This window comes from Littorina saxatilis, linkage group LG13, assembly GCF_037325665.1.
Source record: "Littorina saxatilis isolate snail1 linkage group LG13, US_GU_Lsax_2.0, whole genome shotgun sequence".
NCBI lineage: Eukaryota > Metazoa > Mollusca > Gastropoda > Littorinimorpha > Littorinidae > Littorina > Littorina saxatilis.
In genome coordinates, this window is record NC_090257.1 from 26,658,296 (window position 1) to 26,681,681 (window position 23,386).

Sequence of the window (23,386 nt, forward strand, 5' to 3'; positions counted from 1 at the left end):
GTAAATAAAAGTACAAGTTGTTCTGTAACTTCTAAGTGCAACTGAACAACTGTAATTGTAAATAATGTTAAGCCGATCCAGATCTACAGATCCAGACATAATAATAATAATAACATTTATATAGCGCTAAATCAAAAACTTTCGTTAAAAAGGCTTGCTCTAAGCGCTTGACATCTAAACTAAAACGTCATTCACACTCTTTACAATGATATACAAGAACTTCATGTCACACTCTTTCATTCAGTATAGCACCATTCACACAGTTGTTATTCTGTACAAGACAATAAGTTAGTCTAACATTTAGAATGTTCATAAGATGAAAACAAGAGAAAACCAGACTGATTAAAACAACTGCTTAGTGCTAACAAAGCATGAATCTTAATGATAACGTAATACATGTTTAACTGTTAAGACCATAAAAGCTAAAAAAAAATAACTTCGAACTTCTTATAAGATACACAGCACATCTAGATAAACACCAGAATGATAAAACAAAAGGCAACTCGTTAAAACTATTAAATGCATCAATGTCTAAAACACGAAAGACTCAAATATAAGATACACAATTCTCTAGAATTGTTTATTAAAACTGAAACCGACCTGCTCAAAGTAAACCATACCCACCCCCTCCCTACCCACCCCCAACCCTCCTCCTACACTAAATACTAATTATTTCTACTCTTAACTTCCCAACTACACGTTATGATTATCCATAAACTATGCACAGGAACATGTGTGTCAGCATTATGTGGCACCGACATGACTTGTGCATATCTAGCTTACAGCTAAGGGTTAAAGTTAAAGGACTACTGCAGTGAAAAATTATATTTATAATAATTTAAAACAAAAGACAAAAAAACCAAGCTGAATAGAGATGGAACCGTTTCAGAACAGGATGGCAAAATGTTGCGACTTTAGGAGTTGTGTTTCTGGAAGAGGTGAGTTTTGAGTGCTCGCTTGAATGACTGTACTGACTGAGAGTGGCGAATGTGAGAGGGGAGAGAGTTCCATTGAGTAGATCTATGCGCAAAATGCAAAAGTGCGTTGTCCATATGCTTTTGATTTTGTGTGTGGGATGACTAGGGTGCGGCTATCAGAAGAGGAGCGGAGTTGTCTAGCACGAGTGTATACAGTGAGAAGTTCAGAGAAATAAACAGGAGACGAGGCAGAGAAGAAGTGAAAGCAGAGAGTGGACAGTTAGTATTCTATGCGGACTTGGATGGGTAACCAGTGGAGTGTGCGGCGAAGTGGTGTGACATGATCATATTTTCGTGCTTTGAGGATCAGGCGTGCTGCAGACTTTTGAACTTTCTGTAGTTTGTGCAGGAGGTAGAGTGGACAGCCAGAGAGAAGAGAGTTACAGTAGTCAAGTTTAGAAAGAACAAGAGAGCAGACTAGAGTGTTTGTAGTTTGAACGGACAGAGTATGGCGGATGGTTGCGATCTTGCGGAGTTCAAAGTATGCGGACCTACAGATGTTGGAGATGTGCTTGTTGAGTGTCATGTCTGAGGAGATGGTGAAGCCGAGGTTTCTAGCTGAAGAAGAGAAAGAGATGTCGGTATTGCCTACTTGGACAGACGAAGGTTGAGAATTTGGGAACTTACGGCACAATAGATTTGTTCCCGAGGTTCATAAAACTGGTCTTTGTTGGTACTTTTGTTTTTTTAAACCCACCTCAAATTGAGAACAGGCAGGCTAAGCCGTGATTACGATTTTGGATTGGAAACACACAAGAAAGAAGAACTGAAGAAGGGGGTTGGGTCGAATTATCAGAACAAAAATACTCACTTCGGGAGGCATCGGCCTCTCTGCAGCGATGGCAGTTAATTCTATTAGTGCATCTTTTTGCTTTCCACTCAAAGGAGCGATGGGGTTTGTCTTTGCTTCCCACAGAGACAGTCTATCCCGTATCACCCGCTGGTTGACAGGCCGAGTTTGCGACGTGTCAGCCATCTTCAAACAGGTTATGTACAAAATACGAATCTCAATTTAGAAATTCTAATAATAACAATCAGCAAGGCGAATTTCAAACCATCAACAACCGAATCCTATTTCTATGTTTTTAAATGTATCCAATGGTTTTGGAATGTATATTTGCGTACTTCATCTGTTGTAAATTATTGTTTTTGATAAACACAGCTGTCATGGCGGCGTACGTCTGCTATCGGTCATGCTGCCGTGTTATATACAAGCAAATATCTAGGTTTGTGCCTGTTTCTTGTAAAAACACGGACTTGTTTCATCAAGTATACATTGCCAGTCATATTAGTTTTTGAAAATCTGTGAGACTTGTATTGAATTCTGTTTTATTATGATGTAAACATAGTTACGAAAGTTGCAAATCCATTCACCATTGACTTTGACAGTTGTTTTTCTGCTTGTGATGGAGTTGACCCTAACATGAAACTTGTTTATTTTTAGGATTAAAAACAGTTGCTCTGCTCGACTAAAGCATCAGTTTTTGTTGACTACAATCTAACGTTATGATTTAGATTCGTAGTTTCTTTTATAATCGTACTAAAAATGCATGTCATACCTGATGATAAAGTACTTCATGATAGGCTACCCTTGTGTTTGAACTGAAGCTGAATTAAATGATGCAATACCAGAAGACAGTATTCAGTTGCTCTGATTGAAGTCAGAAAATGGTGCCACAAAACCATTGATTGCAAATGAATCGTAATATTGCACGTTAAATCAAGCATGATGCATGTGATTTGCCCACCATGGGGACCCCAGTTGTAGAGTCCCCCACTTCAACAGCCCAAACTATACCATTGAGAACAACTTGTGCAAAAAACATCAGTCTTGCTCAAAGCTATAACAACAAATTCTTCAACATTTATACAGCTAGTTTATGACAGCGCAAAACATGTTAACAAGCAGGTCTTCAAAGGGAGTAGATCTTAAAATGGAGATAAATTTACAATGTTATTTTATGAAAAAAAACCTCGGAAGCAAATAAAAAAAAAAGGTCTTATAAGAAAAAAAAATTGATATGGGAGGGGGTCATAAAGTTAATTGAAGGGGGGTTCCACTGTACACTGTGTTGTGTTTTTCAGATCATTCAGTACTGGCGTACAGACGTCATGTTCGGGGCAAACACTCCACAGCGCGGGAAGACCAGCATTATCCCCCCTCTTGCAGTTCTGTCAGAGTTCCAAGTTTTATCATAGCCTCGGCCAGAATGCCTGGATACGTAAAGGGACTGCACACAGAAGTGGTGTGTTTTGGCGGGGCTTCATGTCACGGAGAAACAGAGACACCACAATCATTAAGATTGGTTCCAAAAATGAAAGGCCTGGTTTGCTGCGGCCGTTTGCATTTACAGCGTTTGTAAGTTAGCACAGTTAATGATATTTTGTAACCTTCTGACCGAAAAATTAACTGTCATTTTCATTTAAACTGAGCGTCTTTTCTATCACCTGTCAGATTTTCAGTGAGTGTGTGTTTGGGAGAGGGGAGGGGCAGCAGGGGTGGTGGTGCCATATAGGGAGGGTGAGGAACTATAGCCAAGCAAAATAAACTGGTGGGGTTCACCAAACACTGTTTCTGGAATCTGTTGGGAAGCCCCATGCCTGCACTTTCATTTCCTATTTGAACTTGTGCGATCTTGATAAATGTTCTTTTTTTCCCGTGTTTATTCAAAGATTTTGTTTGTTTGTTTGTTCGTTCATGGGCTGAAACTCCCACGGCTTTTACGTGTATGACCGTTTTTACCCCGCCATTTAGGCAGCGTTTATTCAAAGAGATTTGGCTTTTATCTTGTGCACTTTAATGTTATATTAATTTGCCTGTTATTATGGAAAATGCTGTATGTTGTGTGTGTGTGTTATTATTATTTATATTGAATGTCTAAATAATGTTTTACAACAAAAATAGTGTATGTTTAAAAAAGTGGACATGCATGTTTAGATTGTGAGGAAAACAATTTTCCATTTTAAATTAAATGTACATGTATTCATTTTCAATGGATGATAAAGTGGTTTTTATTGTTATTTACTGTGCAGGTGTGTGGCTCTAGTTTCGTTGGCTCCATGATATGGCAGTATGAGTCGTTGCGACAACAAGCTCAGGAAGTCATGAAAGGACTTGATCGTCAGTTTGGGCAGATGTTTGAGCCCACATATGGAAAGGAAATGGGCTTCCGGGCACACGTAAGGCAGGCATATGGTTCATATCTTGATACGCTCAAGTGTAATCTTAATTAATTTGGCACAATTATATAAGTGATGATACCCAGCATATTGCACCCATGGTTAAAAGGGCTAAGTCTGTAATGGTTTAACAAGTTCCAGTTTTCGAAAGATGAATTATAATTTGTTTAAAGTGCCCTTGAGACTAAACCATTTATATCTGGCAAATATGAAAGACTTAAATTGTTTTTGTAGAAACTGATATTGTACAAGTAACCCATTCCAATTAGACTTTACATTAAGTTCATTATAAGGTGTTTGTAGAGTGGGACAGACTTCTGAATACCCTTCATATTTCTCCAGATCAATGCAAGATGAGAATAGTACCAAGAATCTATCAAATTTGCCTTGTTAAGTAAAGTGCTCATGGTAAGATCTTAGACACAAAGAATGAAAGCTCTGAGTAAAGAAGGTGAAAATCGGTAATTATTCTCTCATGTGCCAGAAGACTCAGGTTCCGATTATTCTCATTTACTGTTGTTGTCGATATTTAGAGTGATTACTTCCCTTTGTTTCTGAGATCTTGATACTGACACCAACATTTTTTTTAATTTTTAGGTTATTGGAGCTTTTCATATTTTATGACAAAACAAAATGTTACATTCACTGCAGCTCAGGGCGGGGATGTAGCTCAGTCGGTAGCGCGCTGGATTTGTATCCACTTGGCCACTGTCAGCGTGAGTTCGTCCCCACGTTCGGCGAGAGATTTATTTCTCAGAGTCAACTTTGTGTGCAGACTCTCATCGGTGTCCGAACACCCCCGTGTGTACACGCAAGCACAAGACCAAGTGCGCACGAAAAAGATCCTGTAATCCATGTCAGAGTTCGGTGGGTTATAGAAACACGAAAATACCCAGCATGCTTCCTTCGAAAGCGGCGTATGGCTGCCTAAATGGCGGGGTAAAAACGGTCATACACGTAAAAGCCGTGGGAGTTTCAGCCCATGAACGAACAAACAAACTGTAGCTCATCCCAGTGGTCTTTCAAGTGGACAGACAGACAAACACCTATGATGCAGACCTATCTCAAAATTCTCCAAGAAACTCGCTGGCAAGACGCTTGAGTTCTTCCTGGAAAATTCCTGGACAAGTTCATCATCTGTATCTTAAGTGCTCACCTGTCCATCTTCCCAAAGGGGCAGTGGGTCAAAGTACACTGAATGCAGCGTTTGTATATATTTATTTAAAAAAAAATTGTTTACATAATTTTCTTTTCTCTTCAGATGAACTCTATGTGGAACAACATGTCTGACGGACAGAAGATGGTGATGGGACTGATCGCAGCAAACTTTGCTGTCTTTCTGTGTTGGAAGGCCCCAGCCATGCAGCCCTTCCTCATGAAATACTTTGCCAGCAAGCCAGGTAAATAGGAGATATAACTTTCATCGCAAAGAGGGTGGCTGAACTTGTGTGCTTGTGTGTGTGTGTGTGTGTGTGTGTGTGTGTGTGTGTGTCTAATCACAGCAAGCTTAGCTGTGTGTGTGTGTGCATGTGTGTGTGTGTGCATGTGTGTGTGTGTGTGCATGTGTGTGTGTGTGCATTTGTGTGTGTGCATGTATGTGTGTGTGCGCGTGTGTGTGTGTGTGTGTGTGTGTGTGTGTGTGTGTGCATGTGTGTGTGTGCATGTGTGTGTGTGCGTGTGTGTGTGTCTGATCACAGCAAGCTTCGCTGTCTGTCTCTGATGTAAGTCCCCAGGCTTGCACCCTTTCCTCATGAAATACTTTGTCAGCATGCCAGGTATTGGTAAATAAGTGATCTTATTTGCATTGCAAAGAGGGTGGCTGAGAGTGTGTGTGTGTGTGTGTGTGTGTGACTGATCGCAACAAGCTTAGCTAGCTGTCTGTCTCTGATGTAAGTCCCCAGCCTTGCACCCTTTCCTCATGAAATACTTTGTCAGCATGCCAGGTATTGGTAAATAAGTGATCTTATTTGCATTGCAAAGAGGGTGGCTGAGAGTGTGTGTGTGTGTGTGTGTGACTGATCGCAACAAGCTTAGCTAGCTGTCTGTCTCTGATGTAAGTCCCCAGCCTTGCACCCTTTCCTCATGAAATACTTTGCCAGCATGCCAGGTATTGGTAAATAAGTGATCTTAGTTGCATTGCAAAGAGGGTGGCTGAGAGTGTGTGTGTGTGTGTGTGTGACTGATCGCAACAAGCTTAGCTAGCTGTCTGTCTCTGATGTAAGTCCCCAGCCTTGCACCCTTTCCTCATGAAATACTTTGCCAGCATGCCAGGTATTGGTAAATAAGTGATCTTATTTGCATTGCAAAGAGGGTGGCTGAGAGAGTGTGTGTGTGTGTGTGTGTGTGTGTGTGTGTGTGTGTGTGTGTGTGTGTGTGACTGATCGCAACAAGCTTAGCTAGCTGTCTGTCTCTGATGTAAGTCCCCAGCCCTGCACCCTTTCCTCATGAAATACTTTTCCAGAATGCCAGGTAAAGAAGAGATTCGACTGTCATTTGCAAAGAGGGTGTCTGAGTTTGTGTGGGTGGGAGTGTGACTGATCGCAGCAAGCTTAGCTGTCTGTCTCTGTTGTAAGTCCCCAGCCTTGCACCCTTTCCTCATGAAATACTTGGCCAAATAAGAGATTCGACTGTGATTGCAAAGAGGGTCTTAAAAAGGATTGAGTCTTGAAATGATGGTAAATGTACAAAGGTTATGAACAGAAACATCTGAGAAAACAGGGTTTTTGAAAGGAAATGAGTTGGAACATGGGGGATATGGAACTAGGGGTTCCACTAGATTTGTATACTGAGTGGAATCCCCCTTTTTAAGACTTTAACAATTTTAAGAAAGGAGGAGTCCTTAAAAATGGAGGTTAATTTACAGAGGATATGAACAGAAATACTCAAAAAGCAAGGCCTTAAAGGGGGGGTTCCACTGTGTTGCGTTTTGAAATGGAACGTTTTTCACAGGTTTTGTTTTGAAAGTCTTATGTTTTTTTCTGCAGGCAACCCCCAAATATCGATGTTGCTGTCAGCGTTCAGTCACTTCAACCTGTGGCACATAGCGGCCAACATGTACGTTCTCTGGTCCTTCGCCAACATCTCCCTCAACCTCTTTGGCCGTGAGCAGTGGATGGCAGTCTACCTCAGTGCAGGTCGGTTCCACTGCCAAAATAATGCAGACATAATACTGTGAAATATCATTTCATTTCATTTACTCTATTATCCAAATGCTGGGAAATTCGTGTCGCTTCCTCCCAGTGGAAAGCTAGCAGCAACAAGAGTCTCGCTACCCAGGTGTGTGCATGTCTAAGTGTAATCAGCCGCCTGCACTTATGGCAGAATGACCGAGGTCTTTTATGTACCACGGAGGTGGGACATGGATACCGTCTCTAAGTCTGCACACAAAGTTGACCCGTTTCCGTCCCTGTCTGGATTCGAACCCGTGATACAATAATAAAAAAAACCATCTTTATAGATGTTGCCATCTCTTTCTCTCTGTCTTTCTCAATAGAGAACTTTGTGTCGAATGGCATGGTGCACAAATCAGATCAAGCATAAGATATCACATTTTTCATGAACCACACAAACAAATAATGCATGGAAGGATATTGCTGCCTGACTGCCCTGCAAAGTCCAAGAATAATAGGTGTACTCACAACCATGATCACCAACGGTGTACTCATTACTTTTCATCATTGCCAAAACATCAGGAATGAGAGGATGCTGTTTGTGTGTTTGTGTGTATGTGCGTGCAATTTGTGTGAGCATGCTAAATTATGCTTGTGTGTATGTGTGTGTGTGTGCGTGTGCACATAAATGTGTGCATAGGTTTGTGTGTGCATGCATGTGTGTTTGTGTGTGTACATGCATGTGTGTTTGTGTGAGTACATGCATGTGTGTTTGTGTGTGTACATGCATGTGTGTTTGTGTGTGTACATGCATGTGTGTTTGTGTGTGTACATGCATGTGTGTTTGTGTGTGTACATGCATGTGTGTTTGTGTGTGTACATGCATGTGTGTTTGTGTGTGTACATGCATGTGTGTTTGTGTGTGTACATGCATGTGGGTTTGTTGTGTGTGTACATGCATGTGAGTTTGTGTGTGTACATGCATGTGTGCTTGTGTGTGTACATGCATGTGTGTTTGTGTGTGTTCATGCATGTGTGTTTGTGTGTGTACATGCATGTGTGTTTGTGTGCATGTGTGAACCATAAAGTGATGTTATATTTTCTTTAGTTATGTATACTGATTGGTGTACATTGTTGCTCTTTTGTTCTGATAATTTCAGCATCGATATCTGCCTTTGCCAGTCTCGCGAACAAAGTGCTGCGTGGCGGAGCCATTGCGCCGTCTATTGGAGCAGTGAGTTCTTTCTCTTTTTGGTTATTTTTGAGGTGGTGAAAATAGTTATAACCTAGTTGTCATTTTCTTAATAAAGCGGAACCCCCATTTAAGAAGTCAAGACCCTCACACTCTCCCGTCTTTCTTTTAAAGACGCCCTTCATTTTAGGATCTTATTTTCTCCGATTTTTTGTTTAAAAAGTCTAAAATTACCTCTGCTGTTTTAGTGCCAAATACGTTTTAGGTCTTGAAACATTATTTTCCAATAGAACAGTTTTGCTTAAACCTACCTATGTAACAACGTCTCTTTTTCACTCCTGGTATGGCCATCATTTCAAATAGAACAGTTCTGCTTATACCTACCTATGTAACAACGTCTCTTTTTCACTCCTGGTATGGCCATCATTTCAAATAGAACAGTTCTGCTTATATCTACCAATGGTAACAATGTCTCTTTTTTATTCCTGATACAATATGGCCTTATGGTTTCAAAGTAAACAGTCATATGGCATTACCTATAGGGAGTAACCTATCCTGTGATAGGACCCCCCCCCCCCCCCCCCCCCCCTTTGAAAATCCCCAAATGTATTACTCCCTCCTTTATAAGACCCTGTTTCCTCAGGCCTTCTGTTCATAACCTCAGCAAATTTACCCCAATTTTAAAAACTCCCTCCTTTTTAAGACCTGATTTTCACAGATTTTTGGAGGTCTTAAAAGGGGGTTTCACTGTACGTGTTACAATCATATATTCATGTGTTGTTTATTTTTCCGCCAGTCCGGTGCCATCATGTGTCTGCTGGGCGCTGTGTGTGTGAGCCACCCTGATGCTCGTCTCAGCATCGCTTTCGTCGGAGAGATCTACCCTCATTCCTTCTCGGCAAGCAGTGTAAGTTGTAAATTAACTTACACATTGATTGAGATTGGCTTACAATGCATATTAAAATTAATATTCATAGGAAAATTAGTTTTGAATCACGATGTCACGTCTACTTGTAAAATTACACCACAAAAAACACCTGGGTAAATGCATTGCAGTCGTCAGGAAGAAAGTGGTCAAAGGAAATATTAACCGATAGGTAGGATCGGTTGATGGTTTCGTTTCTGATATTTTGAGATATTGGCCAGGATTTTCCAGTTAATGCTTAATTCCTGCCTTGTCTTACCTTACTTTGCGTAACCTTACCTTACATTTCCCTACTTTTCTCACATTACCAAACCTAAACTGACCTTACCTAATTTAACATTAAACAGAATGCAGAATATAGAATCTTTAATTAAGGTTGGGAATTTGTCTTGACATTGCATTGCGGTTTGGATCAAACATTCACTCCAGCGATGCACACCCAACAATCGCATCTATACAAACTGATCAACGACATCAAGTAAAATATGACACTGGACAGCAATGAAAATTACATACACTAAAACTAGCAACATTTATTCTAAAGCTTCCTCACTTCATGTCACACACACAACACCACACCACACCACAACGCAACACTCCGCAACACACCACACCACACCACACCACACCACAACACAACACAACATGCGTGCAAGTGCAAACTCTCACAAACCCAACCTTACCTAACCATATATTACTTTACCTTACCTTACCTTACCATACCTTACCTCGCCATACTTTGCCATACCTTACTGTACCCTGCCTAGCCTAACCAGACCTTACTGTACCCTGCCTAGCCTAACCAGACCTTACCTCACTGTACCATCCCTTACCTTACAGGCGCTGAAGTTCATCTTGCTGCTGGACACGGCAGGCTTGGTGATGGGATGGAGGATGTTCGACCACGCCGCTCACCTGGGGGGCGTCCTCTTTGGAGTGTGAGCGTCTCATTCTTTTTCCCTCTTATTTTGTTTGTTCCTTGCAGAGATAGGGCATGTTCGGGGTGTCAAAAGGTAGATTTGTGATGTGATGATGAATTTGCAAGAAAGAATGATGCAAGTCGTCTAGGCGGCTACTGCATTTGGTTGTTTAACTTCCCTCACTCAATTTCTTTCTGTGGGCCTGTCTTTCTTTTGCTTTTTCCCTTGTGCTCTCTCTCTTTGTCTCTCTCTTGCTTCCTCTATCTATTTGGAGGAAAGTTGCTTTGGAAGATTATTGTAATCTCTCCCCTTCTTGTTTGTGTTGTTTTGTTTGCTATCTCTTCCCCCCTCACTTCCTCTGTACCCTCTCTCACTTCGTTTCTATATTTTATTTTCACTCAAAAGTCACACTCTTTTCCCCCCACAGCTGGTACGCAACGTACGGCCACAAGTGGATCTGGAACAACAGGGAGGGGGTCATGCGGTGGTGGCACGAGCTGAGGGGCCAACCCAGCAAGTGATGCAACAGTCCGTCCAGTGACGTGATTCCTCCCAACAACACTCCCGGGTCTCGCAACCCCTGTGTCAAGGTAGCATCAACGATAAGAGGCCTGTGCTGGTTCTACAGTGGAACACATACCCCTAATGGCTTTGCCGTGAGGGCATAACACTTACATTTATCTACAGAGTAACCTCCCTTTTAGTTTTACAGCCTTCAAAAATCTAAGAAAATCAGGTTTTAATAGAGTCTTAAAAATGGAGGTAAATTAACAAGAGGCTATGAACAAAACATGTGAGAAATGAGGGTCTTATAAGGGAGAACGTCTTAAATTAGGGGGGAGGGAGAGGGCCTTAAAAGGGGGTTCTGCTGTATTACTACTTTCACACACAAGAATCTTCAGACAATTGCCTGTAGTTTTTCCTTTCATGAAGTCTCAGGGCACAGTTTCAGAGAAATTTTTGAGGTTCAAGCTGAAAGAATATGCTTTCATATCACTTAGCTCTGGGGTGCATCTTTTCTTCTTATCGTTGCGATGCTGGTTTATGAAAGAAAGAATTATGTGTAAATTTAAAATCATTGGTAATTGTATCTCCACTATAAGGCTACTTCTCTCTTCCTTGCGTATTTGCCTCCCATTGAAGGCTGCACCAATACAAACTTCTCAGCAAACTTAATAGGGACTGAATTCATAAAGATCAAGTTGAAAAGGAATTAATGACACAGAATCAATCAGCTTCTTCTTATTATTTTTGTTCCTTGAAGCAATCGGCTGAAACTCATGGAAAATGTCAAAAAAACGTAGATACAAATCAGAAAGTCTTGAACATGTTGTGTTGATGTTCGATGTGATTGGAAGTGGATGCCATACATGTACATTGTTGAGAAATATGCTGAGGAAGGTTTGCTACAGTAGTGTGTGAGATCAGCTTGTTACTACTCAAACTATGTGTGTGTTTGTGTGCGAGAGAGAGAAAAGAAGATTCAGTGTCATTTTTGTATTGAATGAACCAGTCATAATTTCATTTTGCTATCTTTTTGAAATTCAGATGAGAGTGAGTGTGTGTGTGTGTTTGTGTTCATGTGTTTCGTGTGAGAGAGAAGGAGAGATGGAGAGAGAGATATTAAGAGCAATCTGTACACACTCATTTTAAGGAGACGGAGAGAGAGAAAGATTGCAAGTGAACTCAATACACTGTGGTTTTGTGTATTGCATGAATGTGCGCATCAATGTATATTTTCCTTCATTTCGGATTAAGGAAGAGTGGGTGTTACCATGGTCACCTGTCATATTTCAAATAAATATAGGTCCCTGTGAGTGTAAAATATAAGAACCCTCATCCAGAAATTATTTGTTACGTTTTTCAATGTGAAATGTTTTGACAACTCTTTTTTTCCTCGTCTAGATTAAAGTATGTATGCCTCCAGAGAGAAATATGTTTGTGCAAATCCATAAGATTGCCAAATAAATGATTTTATCTCTGTTTATATATAGTTTGCTGTGAATCAAACTGAAATTGCTTTTGAATGAAACAATGATAGAGATTTAAAAGTACATGGCTTGGACCGATTGTGATTATTTTGATCCACTTGTTAATGAATAAAAACAGGCAAGTGGTGTATGATGAGTTTACTGACAGCATATCTGATAAGAATATCTGCAACTCGCATTCTTTTAGTGTGTGTATATGCATGCCTATATTTGCATATTCCTATGGGATGACCGCATCCATAAAAGCTGAATTAGTCAGTGTATGTGTTCATGTGTGTGTGTGTGTAAACATGAGAGATGTGCATGCATGTTGGTGTTCTACCATAAACAGCCGCAAACACACACAGAATATACCTGTTTCAAATATTTAATTTCTTCTCTTTAATAATAGCGCCCATCAGAAAATACACATGAAATAATGCAGTCATATTATCAGCAAGACATTCTCCAAAGTTAAACCACCTTTTCCATCCATTCACACAATCTATGAATCAAACAGAAACAAGTCCCATTCATACAATGCCGTGTACTTTTCTCTTGGCGCAATAGAATTTCATGGTGTGTCTTACTTTATTCACGATGCATCGGCTTTCCCTTGTACAAAGTCTGTAGCACATGCATCAAACTGGTCACACAGAATCTGTTAGTGTATCTCTGAACACAGGCAGAGTTTGCCTTTGCCTTTGCCACAGGGAGAAACAATTATACATGTACTGGGTGGCCGAGTGGTAACGCACTTGCGCTCGGAAGCGAGAGGTTGCGAGTTCGACCCTGGGTCAGGACGTTAGCAATTTTCTTCCCCCTTTCCTAACCTAGGTGGTGGGTTCAAGTGCTTGTCTTTCGGATGAGACGAAAAACCGAGGTCCCTTCGTGTACACTACATTGGGGTGTGCACGTTAAAGATCCCACGATTGACAAAAGGGTCTTTCCTGGCAAAATTGTATAGGCATAGATAAAAATGTCCACCAAAATACCAGTGTGACTTGGAATAATAGGCCGTGAAAAGTAGGATATGCGCCGAAATGGCTGCGATCTGCTGGCCGATGTGAATGCGTGACGTATTGTGTAAAAAATTCCATCTCACACGGCATAAATAAATCCCTGCGCCTTGAATCCGTATGTTGAAATATGCGCGCGATAACAAGCAGCATAAAATAAAATAAATAAATGTATGTGTACAATTCACCCCCTTTTAAAGACCTTGGTTTCCAGATTTTCTGTTCATAATGTCTGCGAAATATAACTTCCACTTTAAGCCCCCTTCCATCCCTCAAATTTCTAGTGTTTATAAAATAGGGGTTCCGCTGTACTAATAAAAGCGCATTTCTCCTTTCTCATGGTGTTTCTACGAATAGCATGCATTTGCTAAAGGCAGACAGTGCATCAATGCTTGCTTTTCTTTAGCTTCAGCAAAGTGTGTGACGGATCTATAGGCATGCATGTTCTTGCTGCCACAAAACTCAGCGTAGTAGAATGCGTGTCGGCCAGAGAAAGCACAGCTTCACATCCGCTTAGCCCAATTTGGCTGAGCACATGTATTTGCCGAGGCAGAGCGACTGTTTCATCTCATCGTCCAACTGTTGTGCTGCATCTTTCAGAACTGACAGGATTTTCTCCATTTTCTCTGCTAGTTCTTGGTTGTCCTGCAGCGAGTCATGATGTATCTGCACAAATTAAATCAAAGGCAGATTTGAGTAAAAAGGTAGGTAAAGGTATTCCCATAACCATCTGGTCGTAGGGGAGAGAGATGTTGGAGATCTCAACTTTTCTGGGGCCAGCTTTATGAGGGCGGTGCCCGTCTCCTCTCCCTCCCTGCCTTTGCCTTCCCCGGCCCTGAATAGGGTCAGGTACCCATTTCCAGCTGGATGGACTGGAGAGCGCCCTGAATAGGATCAGGTACCCATTTCCAGCTGGATGGACTGGAGAGCGCCCTGAATAGGGTCAGGTACCCATTTCCAGCTGGATGGACTGGAGAGTGCCCTGAATAGGGTCAGGTACCCATTTCCAGCTGGATGGACTGGAGAGCGCCCTGAATAGGGTCAGGTACCCATTTCCAGCTGGATGGACTGGAGAGCGCCCTGAATAGGGTCAGGTACCCATTTCCAGCTGGATGGACTGGAGAGTGCCCTGAATAGGGTCAGGTACCCATTTCCAGCTGGATGGACTGGAGAGCGCCCTGAATAGGGTCAGGTATCCATTTCCAGCTGGGTGGACTGGAGAGCGCCCTGAATAGGGTCAGGTATCCATTTCCAGCTGGGTGGACTGGAGAGCGCCCTGAATAGGGTCAGGTATCCATTTCCAGCTGGGTGGACTGGAGAGCGCTCGGAACAATCGGGTATTTGTATTTGCCCCGAGTGGGGGACGAACCACGACCTCCAGCGTGAGAGGCAAGCGCTCTAACCACTGCGCCACTCCGACTCTCCACAGGTTTGAGACGTGTTGGCATACATTTAATAATAAACAATCTGGTTAAAATAATTGATACTGGAGCTTCAATTTCTGTTTGGAGCAGGTTAACAATTCAAGAAAATGTGAACACTCAAACACACATCCACAGGGATTCACACTCCTATGTAACTAGTGAAATTAAACCATGTCAACTCAGCATTTGGAGCAAGCTACTTGCATTAAAATAAATCATCTGAGATCTTTGTCTGCACGGGCTGGGTAGCTCAGTTGGTAGAGCACTGGACGTGTGATCCTAGGGTCACAGGTTCCAATCCCGACCGGAACGGGTCAACTTTATGTTGCCACAGTTTGTTTGTTTGCTTAACGCCCAGCCGACCACGAAGGGCCATATCAGGGCGGTGCTGCTTTGACATTTAACGTGCGCCACACACAAGACAGAAGTCGCAGCACAGGCTTCATGTCTCACCCAGTCACATTATTCTGACACCGGACCAACCAGTCCTAGCACTAACCCCATAATGCCAGACGCCAGGCGGAGCAGCCACTAGATTGCCAATTTTAAAGTCTTAGGTATGACCCGGCCGGGGTTCGAACCCATGTCGCCACAGTGGCACATAAAAGACCTTGGTCATTCTGCCACAAGCGCAGGAGGCTGATTAAACCTAAACACACACATACCTGGGTAGAGCAGCTCTTGTTGCTGCTAGCTTTCCACTGGGAGGAAGTGACCCGAATTTCCCAGCATTGGGACAATAAAGTAAAATAAATGAAATCACTCACCCAACAGGAACACATGTACACACACACACAAACACACAATCCTACATAACCAAGCAAACTGAATCTTTGCATCATGCAACACCTTCCAACCAATCCTCACAAATCTCTAAATGCATAACTGACCTTGATGAAGAGTCCAACGTAACCGTTGACAAGGTCAAAGTCACGGTTGGTCTCCAAGATGCTCAGGGCAAAGTCAAGGAAGGCAGACAACTCTTCCTCTCCCTCCACACTCCTGATGTCCATGTCGATGCCAAAAGATCCCAGGACTTTCAGTCGCTCCAGAACGACAGCATCTGGAAACAAATTTCACCATTATTGAAATATATTTTTTCGCTTTAATTGAAAACAGCCACTTGCAAATGCAAGCAAGCTTCATCGACGATTTTGAAATAAGTTAATTATTTGTATCATAAGTGTTTGTCTGTCTGTCAACTTCAAAGCCCACTGGGTCAACATACTGTGAATAAAACGTTTTGCTTTGTCAATAATTAAACGTTCCATTAACCTACAATTCTTGTTTTTTCGATTCTGAAAACAGCAAATCCAAAACTACAGCATCTGGAATCAAATTAATGAAACTTGTACAAATGTATCTTCCTTCATGCTTCGTAATACTTGTGGGAAGAGGTTGAGGGCTTGCAGTTCATATCATTTGGACAAAGTCTGCCTTTAGAGCATTTATCTGGTTGATGCAGTAACAATGAAGGTTTCAACCATGTGATGTTCACAGCTACTATAAACACCTGTGGTACGCTGTTGAACATCAAGGCGACATCAATACATCCAAAAACTCAAAAGATGAAGCGAAGCTGCGGATTATTTAGGATAAGTTACAATGATGATACAGTGTAACCCTCCTCTTAAAACCCCTGGTTTAAGACTCCCTCCCTTCTGACACCTTGTTTTCTCAGATTTTCTGTTCTTGAACTCTGTAAATCTACCCCCATTTTAAGACTCCCTCCTTTTCAAGACCTGAATTTTCAGAATTGTGGAGGTTTTAACATGGGCGTTCCACAGTAATGCTAACATACATGTTCCCCTGAATCATTTGCAGTCCAATTTTTTTTCAGGTCTTCAATGTTATGGTGTGTGTGTGTGGTGTGTGGTGTGTGTGTGTGTGTGTGTGTGTGTGTGTGTGTGTGTGTGTGTGTGTGTGTGTGACAATTTCGTTGAGCACTTGTTTTCTTTGAATGTATTGATAGTACTCATGCCAAACACATTTCCTTGTGTACTGCACAGGGTTGAAATGAAATCATATGTGACCCTCCACCACGAAATGAGTCGCATGTCACCTCGCGCGGTTCTGCGCTAGGCTTAATACAAGTCCGGGGAGTGTCTGGTAACAGTGTGAGGGTCACCTTAGTCACAGGCTTATAACTCAAACAGTTTTCGCTCTTTTCTAAAACGGTTTTCACCACTGGAAAGAGCATAAAAAACTCTTCAGAAAAATGTAAAAATATGAAAATCATGCAAAGGTGACATGCGACTCATACCGTCGTGGAGGGTCACAAATGTCTTAATGAAACCCAGAAAGAGCAGGTGCATTATCCAGTACTTACAGTCAGCAGAACCGGAGGACTTGAGCAACAGCTGAGCGAACTCTGAAGGAGCGTGCAGGTCTGGCCTGCCCAGTATGCGAGACTCTGCCTGTAACACAACACACACCACTGTTATGCATCTCATGCAATTGATGTAGCTTCAACCAAGCAAATACTGCTGTAGAGTGTTTATGTAAAGCATAAGAATATATTAATGTTTTTGCACTATACTGGTTGGAAAAGGGAAGGAGACAAAATTGTTATGGAATGCACTCTTAAAATAAATCACAAAGGCACTTCTTAAAACAAAATTCACCATAGGTAAAGAGTATTCATACTATCAGCATGAAGAAACTCAAGAATGATCAAACTTGCACAAGTTATTTTAATAAAGAATTATGAGAGCAAGATTTCTATGAGAAATTTTCCCTTTTTATTTTCTTTACAGACACAAACAAATGTGACCCTCCACCACGAAATGAGTCGCATGTCACCTCGCGCGGTTCTGCGCAAGGCTTAATATAAGTCCGGGGAGTGTCTGGTAACAGTGTGAGGGTCACCTTAGTCACAGGCTTATAACTCAAACAGTTTTCGCTCTTTTCTAAAACGGTTTTCACCACTGGATAGAGCATAAAAACCTCTTTAGGAAAATGTAAAGATATAAAAATCATGCAAAGGTGACATGCGACTCATTCCGTGGTGGAGGGTCACAAATGTAGTTATACACACCACATCTTTACAAATCTGGATTCAGGGCAAAGATGTGTATGTCATCTTCACTTTCCATTTCCTCGCTAACACATATGCACTTCACTTTTCCAAATCAGAATTCAACATGAAAGTAGGCCTTTTCTGATACCTACCTCGTCATCCTTCGCAGTGTCTGCAGACTTGACAAACTCAGGCTTGAGTCCGGCGATGGTTGGCAGGAAGAACGGAGCTGACTTGGGAACCTTGGGCGGTTCTTTGGGCTTGTTGCGCAGCTGTAAAACACACACAGCCAAAACACTTTAAGGCATAAGCTATAAGATTTATTTCAACCATGTGCAGTACACTAGGAATGTTGGTTGGCTTGAGTACATTCAATACATTCAAACACAACAAACTACAAATTGCTAACTGAATTGCTTACACACACACACACACACACACACACACACACACACACACACACACACACATGCATACACCATACCGCATACACCATACCGCATTTAATATGTGTTCACTTCGTCTGTATCAGGTAACAATTTTGACAGGAGTTTTGGAACAAGGCTTTCAATTCATTCTTTGCGAGTATACACTTACAGGCCTTTAAAAACCCAATAATTGAAGTTCTAATTTTATATTACAGAGATAGAGCCGACTCGACGAAATGGTATGAGCTCTTCTGGTTTCATGCAGATGTATTGACGTGCATGCAACATTCCCTCCTCCACACACACACTCATAAACACACATGCATCTGTACACACACTAACGACTCACCTTAATGACATCCAGGTAGAGCAGGTTGAGCCAGCGTGAGGTAGGCAGGAGAGACAGTGTAATCAACTCCTCACTCATCTGCTCTGGGGATTTGAACTCGGCTGACTCATACTCCATCTTTTCCTCATCCTCTGATTCTACGTCTGGAGATGATAAAAAAAATGATCACACACAGAAACCCACGCTCTCACTCTTTCTCTCCCTCTCTTTCTCTCTCCCTCTGTCTCTCTCTCTATTTCTGTCTCTGTCTCACTCTCTCTCTCTGTCTCCCCTCTCTGTCTCTCTCTCTGTTTCTGTCTCTCTCTCTGTTTCTGTCTCTCTCTCTAACACCTACCTTCTTGTACGAGTGCCGTGGTGGGCATGTGAATGACCTGAGGCTCAAAGTGTTCAGGCAGCGGCTGCAGGGAGACGAAGGAGAAGAGCGTTTTGTTGGCCCACAGGTAGATGCCCAGGTCCCCCACGTGACTCGTTGCCAGGAAGTCTTCTGTGGGCGACATGCTGACGGACGTGACCGCGGAGTCCGCCGCAAAACAGTCTATTAACCTGGAACAAAATATGATCAAGTTTATTCCCCCAAAAGCGGCGTATGGCTGCCTGAATGGCAGGGTAAAAACGGTCATACACGTAAAAACCCACTCGTCAAAAAACATGAGTGAACGTGGGAGTTTCAGCCCATGAACGAAGAAGAAGAAGAAAAAAAAATCAAGTTTATAAGTTTGTTATTTTTGGCATAAGCAATAGCTATATTTGACCCCTCGAAATCTGAAACATTGAAACTGCAGGAATTCTATGCAAAATACACCCAGAGATACACTCACAAGACGCCAACAACCAGCCAGCACATATGCAACACTAGAATTTTAACATGCAAACAGCAATTCTCTTCAGCAAACAATTTTGAAGAACATGTTGTATTCTGATAGGACATTAATTCAAAACTTTTCAGACAACTTTGTAATGCATATATCTTGTCTTTTTTTTTAGTATGCCTAAACATTATAAAGCAATTTCCAACTCTCATAGCAAGTTTGCAAGATCTGCTGATACCATTCACATGTTTTACCTGTTATACTCAGTATTCTTTCATAATGCCTAATTTCCACATGCTCATATTGTACATTACGGTGTTACACAAATTTCACATTATATTTTCCTACCTTCCATGCACCATGCTCCATGTGCATACAGAACAGTCCATGGATGCTGTGATCAGCCACCTTCCATCAGCACTAAATGTCTGCAACAACAAATCTCAACTTTCAACATGGAAAATATAGCAGAAATGTACAAAGTACATTACAAATGCAGTAGATTTAGTAGCAGATACTGTATGTGCAGAGAACATATGAAAGATAAGAAATAATAAAGTTAATTTGATTTGATTTGATTTGATTTGATAAGGGATTCACATTGCACATATAGGGCTGCAGACCTGCTAACTGGTGAAACCTCAAGTGTAGCAATTCACATTTTTGGCTCACGTAAGTGTAGCCTATGCAATGGTAAACTCTGTCTGTCTGTGCGTGTGTGTGTGTGTGTGTGATAGAAACTTTAACATTTGAAGACGTCACATTATGGCGTAAGAGAGTTAGACGTCACGCGAAGGAATTACTGAAAGTCTCGGTCATTGTTATTTTGAGCGAGCCGAGAATAGTTGGCAGTCGTGTCCCTGTAAGTAGGCTACATGCAGACAGACAGATCTAGATCTAGTGTCTCGCTTTCTTGCACAGTGTCACCTATGCTTACTGTGTGTGTGTGTGTGTGTGTGTGTGTGTGTGTGTGTGTGACGGAGTGATTGAGTTTGTGTTACTGTTTGTCTATTTCTTACGTGAGCCTTGAAGGCTTCGCCTCTTGTTGATAAGGGATTCACATTGCACATATAGGGCTGCAGACCTGCTAACTGGTGAAACCTCAAGTGTAGCAATTCACATTTTTGGGGGCAGGTCTGGGACTGGGAAAAATAGATGAAGAAAAAACAAAGAAAATTTAGAAACCAAACATAAAATCTATTTACCAGGTCTGTGATAGTGTTGGTGTGTCCAGTGAAGTTTCGCACGACTTTCAGCGTGTCAAGATCCAGGACTGACACAGTGAAGTCTTCCAGAACCAGCGCCAGCATTTTACTAAAAATAAAAAATCACTCTGACAGATTTGATAGACTGAGCTGCTTCTTCCACTGGTCCACACCTGCCACAATTGTTTGCATGAAGAAACAATATTTGTGTGTGGAAGTTATGCATTCTGACATGAATTAATTACTCCTGAAGTAAAACATTTGTTCCAAAATTACTGAAAAAGATATTACAAACAACTTACACTATACGACATGGACATGGTAAACATGATTATGTCAGTCTCTATAAGACTAGGATTCAGAAGAAACACATCTGCGTTACATTGGCAAAGTAAGGCTTTGAGCATTAGTATTAAATCATCTGCACATACAGACACATAAGTGTGCACACACACACACACACACACACACACACACACACACACACACACACACACACACACACACACACACACAAACACACAGAGTGCACGCACACATGCACACACACACAAAAACACCCCAACACACAGTGTACACACACAGTGCACACACACACACAAACACCCCCACACACACACACAAACACCTCCACACACACACACAAACACCCCCCCACACACACACAAACACCCCCCCACACACACAAAAACACCCCAACACACAGTGCACACACACAGTGCACACACACACACAAACACCCCCCCACACACACACAAACACCTCCACACACACAGACACACACACACACACCAACCCCCTCACCTGTCTCTGTGCAGCACCATACGCGAGATGCTACAAGGTGTTTTCACCTCCTTCAACAAGATGCGGGCTTTGTCTCTGGACCCGAAGCGCCAAAACTTGATATCACATTCTGAGCCGGCCGTGATCAGGAGAGCATTGTACGCATCAAATGCCACACCTCGCACGCAACTTGAATGAGCTGCACACAGACAGCAACAAGACAATTACAGTCACAACAGATTAAGGCGATATATTTAAACATACTGAGTTCTCCATTAAAAACTCTTATTGGTTGAATGTTTTAATGATTTGATATAGCTGCATTTCTTATCACATTGATTCCCATTTCACTCTTTATCCAAATCTAGAAATCTCTGGTTATTTTAAAGCTTTCTGCGCGACCTACCAAATAAAAGACAGATAAATCAAACACCTGAAAATAGGACAGCTTTATTCAAACATTACAGCATGATTATTTGACTTATTCTGCAATACAGTGGAACGCCCCTTCTAAGACACCCCCCCTCCCCACGATTTAAGATTTGCTCCCCTTTAAGACTCTGTTTTCTCAGATTCTGTGTTCATAACCTCTGTAAATGTAACCTCATATGTGACCCTCCACCTCGAAATGAGTCGCATGTCACCTCACGCAGTTCTGCGCTAGGCATAATATAAGTCCGGGGGGTGTCTAGTAACAGTGTGAGGGTCACCATAGTCGCAGGCTTATAACTCGAAAAATGTTCGCTCTTTTCTAAAACGGTTTTCACCACTGGATAGAGAATAAACAACTCTTTAAGAAAATGTAAAAATATGAAAGTCATGAAAAGGTGACATGCGATTGATTCCGTGATGGAGGGTCACATATTAAGACTCCTTTTAGAGATCTGATGTTCTCTGATTGGGGGCGGGGTGTCTTAACAAGGGGGGCCCACCGTACTATACGAGCATTTTGGCCAAAAGAAGCACTTGACTTGTACAGGCAGACAATATGCTTCAAACATAAAAAAAGAGTTTATCAACAGGTTCCCCAAAGGATTAAGGCAACAGCAACAAAACTTGTGTCACTGGGATCAGTAAAGGATTGAGGAAAACATTTGTGTTACCTTTGGGCTCCCCAAAGGACCCTCTGTGTTTGCCGGACTCCATATTGTACACATCCACATGACCTGAACTGTAGCCAACCACCGCAAAGTTCCCACATGATGAAATGTCCACTGCCTGTTGAGGAATAAAAAATATTCAGTTATACAGAGTTACATGAAGGTGAAACAACCAAAAGGTGAACATTTGACATAGATAGGAATACACCAAAGATGAGAAAAAAAATGTACATGTAGGAATACACCCAAAGATGAAAATTTGATACTGGTAAGAAGACAACAAAGATGGGAAAAAGCTATGAACTAAGGCCAAAAAAATAATAGGTGTGGTTACGGTAACATAGCCAAAAAAAATAGGGTAGGAAGGTAGGCAATCACTTTTTTTTTTTAAACTTTTTTTCTAATGTTTACAAATTAAACCTACTTGACAGGGAAATAAGTGTGCGACTCGAGCGCTTTCATTGCGTTTTCTGCACTTGTTTTCTTTTTTTATTTTTATTTTTTGGACAAATGTAATAAAAAGTTATAGGATCGGCCCCTAAAAATAGGGTCGGTCGGGTTACCGTAACCACACCTATTTTTTTTTTAGGCTGTTGATTGTTTCCTGATTCTATGAGTTAAAATAAGCGAATCAACTGTTATGCAGGTTGGTAAAGAACATTGAGGCCCACACAATCAAAAACAAAAACTTATGGCAAACTAAAAACAAAACAAACAAACAAACAACCAACCAATCCTCCTACCCTGCCCCCAGGCGAAAGGGAAGATTGCTCGATGAAATGTTCACACAACATCTCTTCATAATATTGAAATCTGAACATAAACATTAAAATTCATATCACACAAATGCTGGTGTAAAAACGGTCACACAAGTAAAATCCAACCAGGCCTGAAAGTGGCGAGTATTTTATTCGCCATGGCAAGTAGAAACATGTAAATGGCGAGTATAAATGTTAATTTCTTTCTTTCTTTCTTT

At 41.6% G+C, this 23,386-nt stretch overlaps 3 protein-coding genes across 5 annotated transcripts in view; 1 reads left to right on the forward strand and 2 right to left on the reverse strand.

Annotated features, from left to right (window-relative positions):
- LOC138945391 (conserved oligomeric Golgi complex subunit 3-like) overlaps positions 1-1,955 on the reverse strand; it is a 30,149-nt gene extending 28,194 nt beyond the window's left edge. For both annotated transcript variants that reach the window (XM_070316825.1, XM_070316824.1), the window contains exon 1: positions 1,789-1,955. In XM_070316825.1, coding sequence (XP_070172926.1) covers positions 1,789-1,953 — 165 coding nt within the window. In that variant the 5' untranslated portion in view covers positions 1,954-1,955. The remainder of the gene's footprint in view (positions 1-1,788) is intronic.
- Positions 1,956-2,131: 176 nt separating this feature from the next.
- On the forward strand, positions 2,132-12,553 carry LOC138945396 (presenilin-associated rhomboid-like protein, mitochondrial). Its single transcript, XM_070316832.1, has 9 exons — positions 2,132-2,203; positions 3,063-3,336; positions 4,011-4,157; positions 5,419-5,557; positions 7,142-7,291; positions 8,428-8,501; positions 9,256-9,366; positions 10,225-10,322; positions 10,732-12,553. Exons 1-9 carry the CDS (start codon positions 2,145-2,147, stop codon positions 10,823-10,825), a joined length of 1,146 nt encoding a protein of 381 aa, XP_070172933.1. The 5' UTR covers positions 2,132-2,144; the 3' UTR covers positions 10,826-12,553.
- Positions 12,554-12,646: 93 nt separating this feature from the next.
- The window catches only part of LOC138945393 (WD repeat-containing protein 36-like), a 36,760-nt gene continuing 26,020 nt past the window's right edge, over positions 12,647-23,386 (reverse strand). For both annotated transcript variants that reach the window (XM_070316829.1, XM_070316828.1), the window contains exons 12-21: positions 22,414-22,528; positions 21,332-21,509; positions 20,528-20,636; positions 19,671-19,750; positions 18,848-19,056; positions 18,514-18,656; positions 17,889-18,008; positions 17,047-17,134; positions 15,608-15,780; positions 12,647-13,959 (exon numbers count right to left, since the gene is read on the reverse strand). In XM_070316829.1, coding sequence (XP_070172930.1) covers positions 13,807-13,959; positions 15,608-15,780; positions 17,047-17,134; positions 17,889-18,008; positions 18,514-18,656; positions 18,848-19,056; positions 19,671-19,750; positions 20,528-20,636; positions 21,332-21,509; positions 22,414-22,528 — 1,368 coding nt within the window. In that variant the 3' untranslated portion in view covers positions 12,647-13,806. The remainder of the gene's footprint in view (positions 13,960-15,607; positions 15,781-17,046; positions 17,135-17,888; positions 18,009-18,513; positions 18,657-18,847; positions 19,057-19,670; positions 19,751-20,527; positions 20,637-21,331; positions 21,510-22,413; positions 22,529-23,386) is intronic.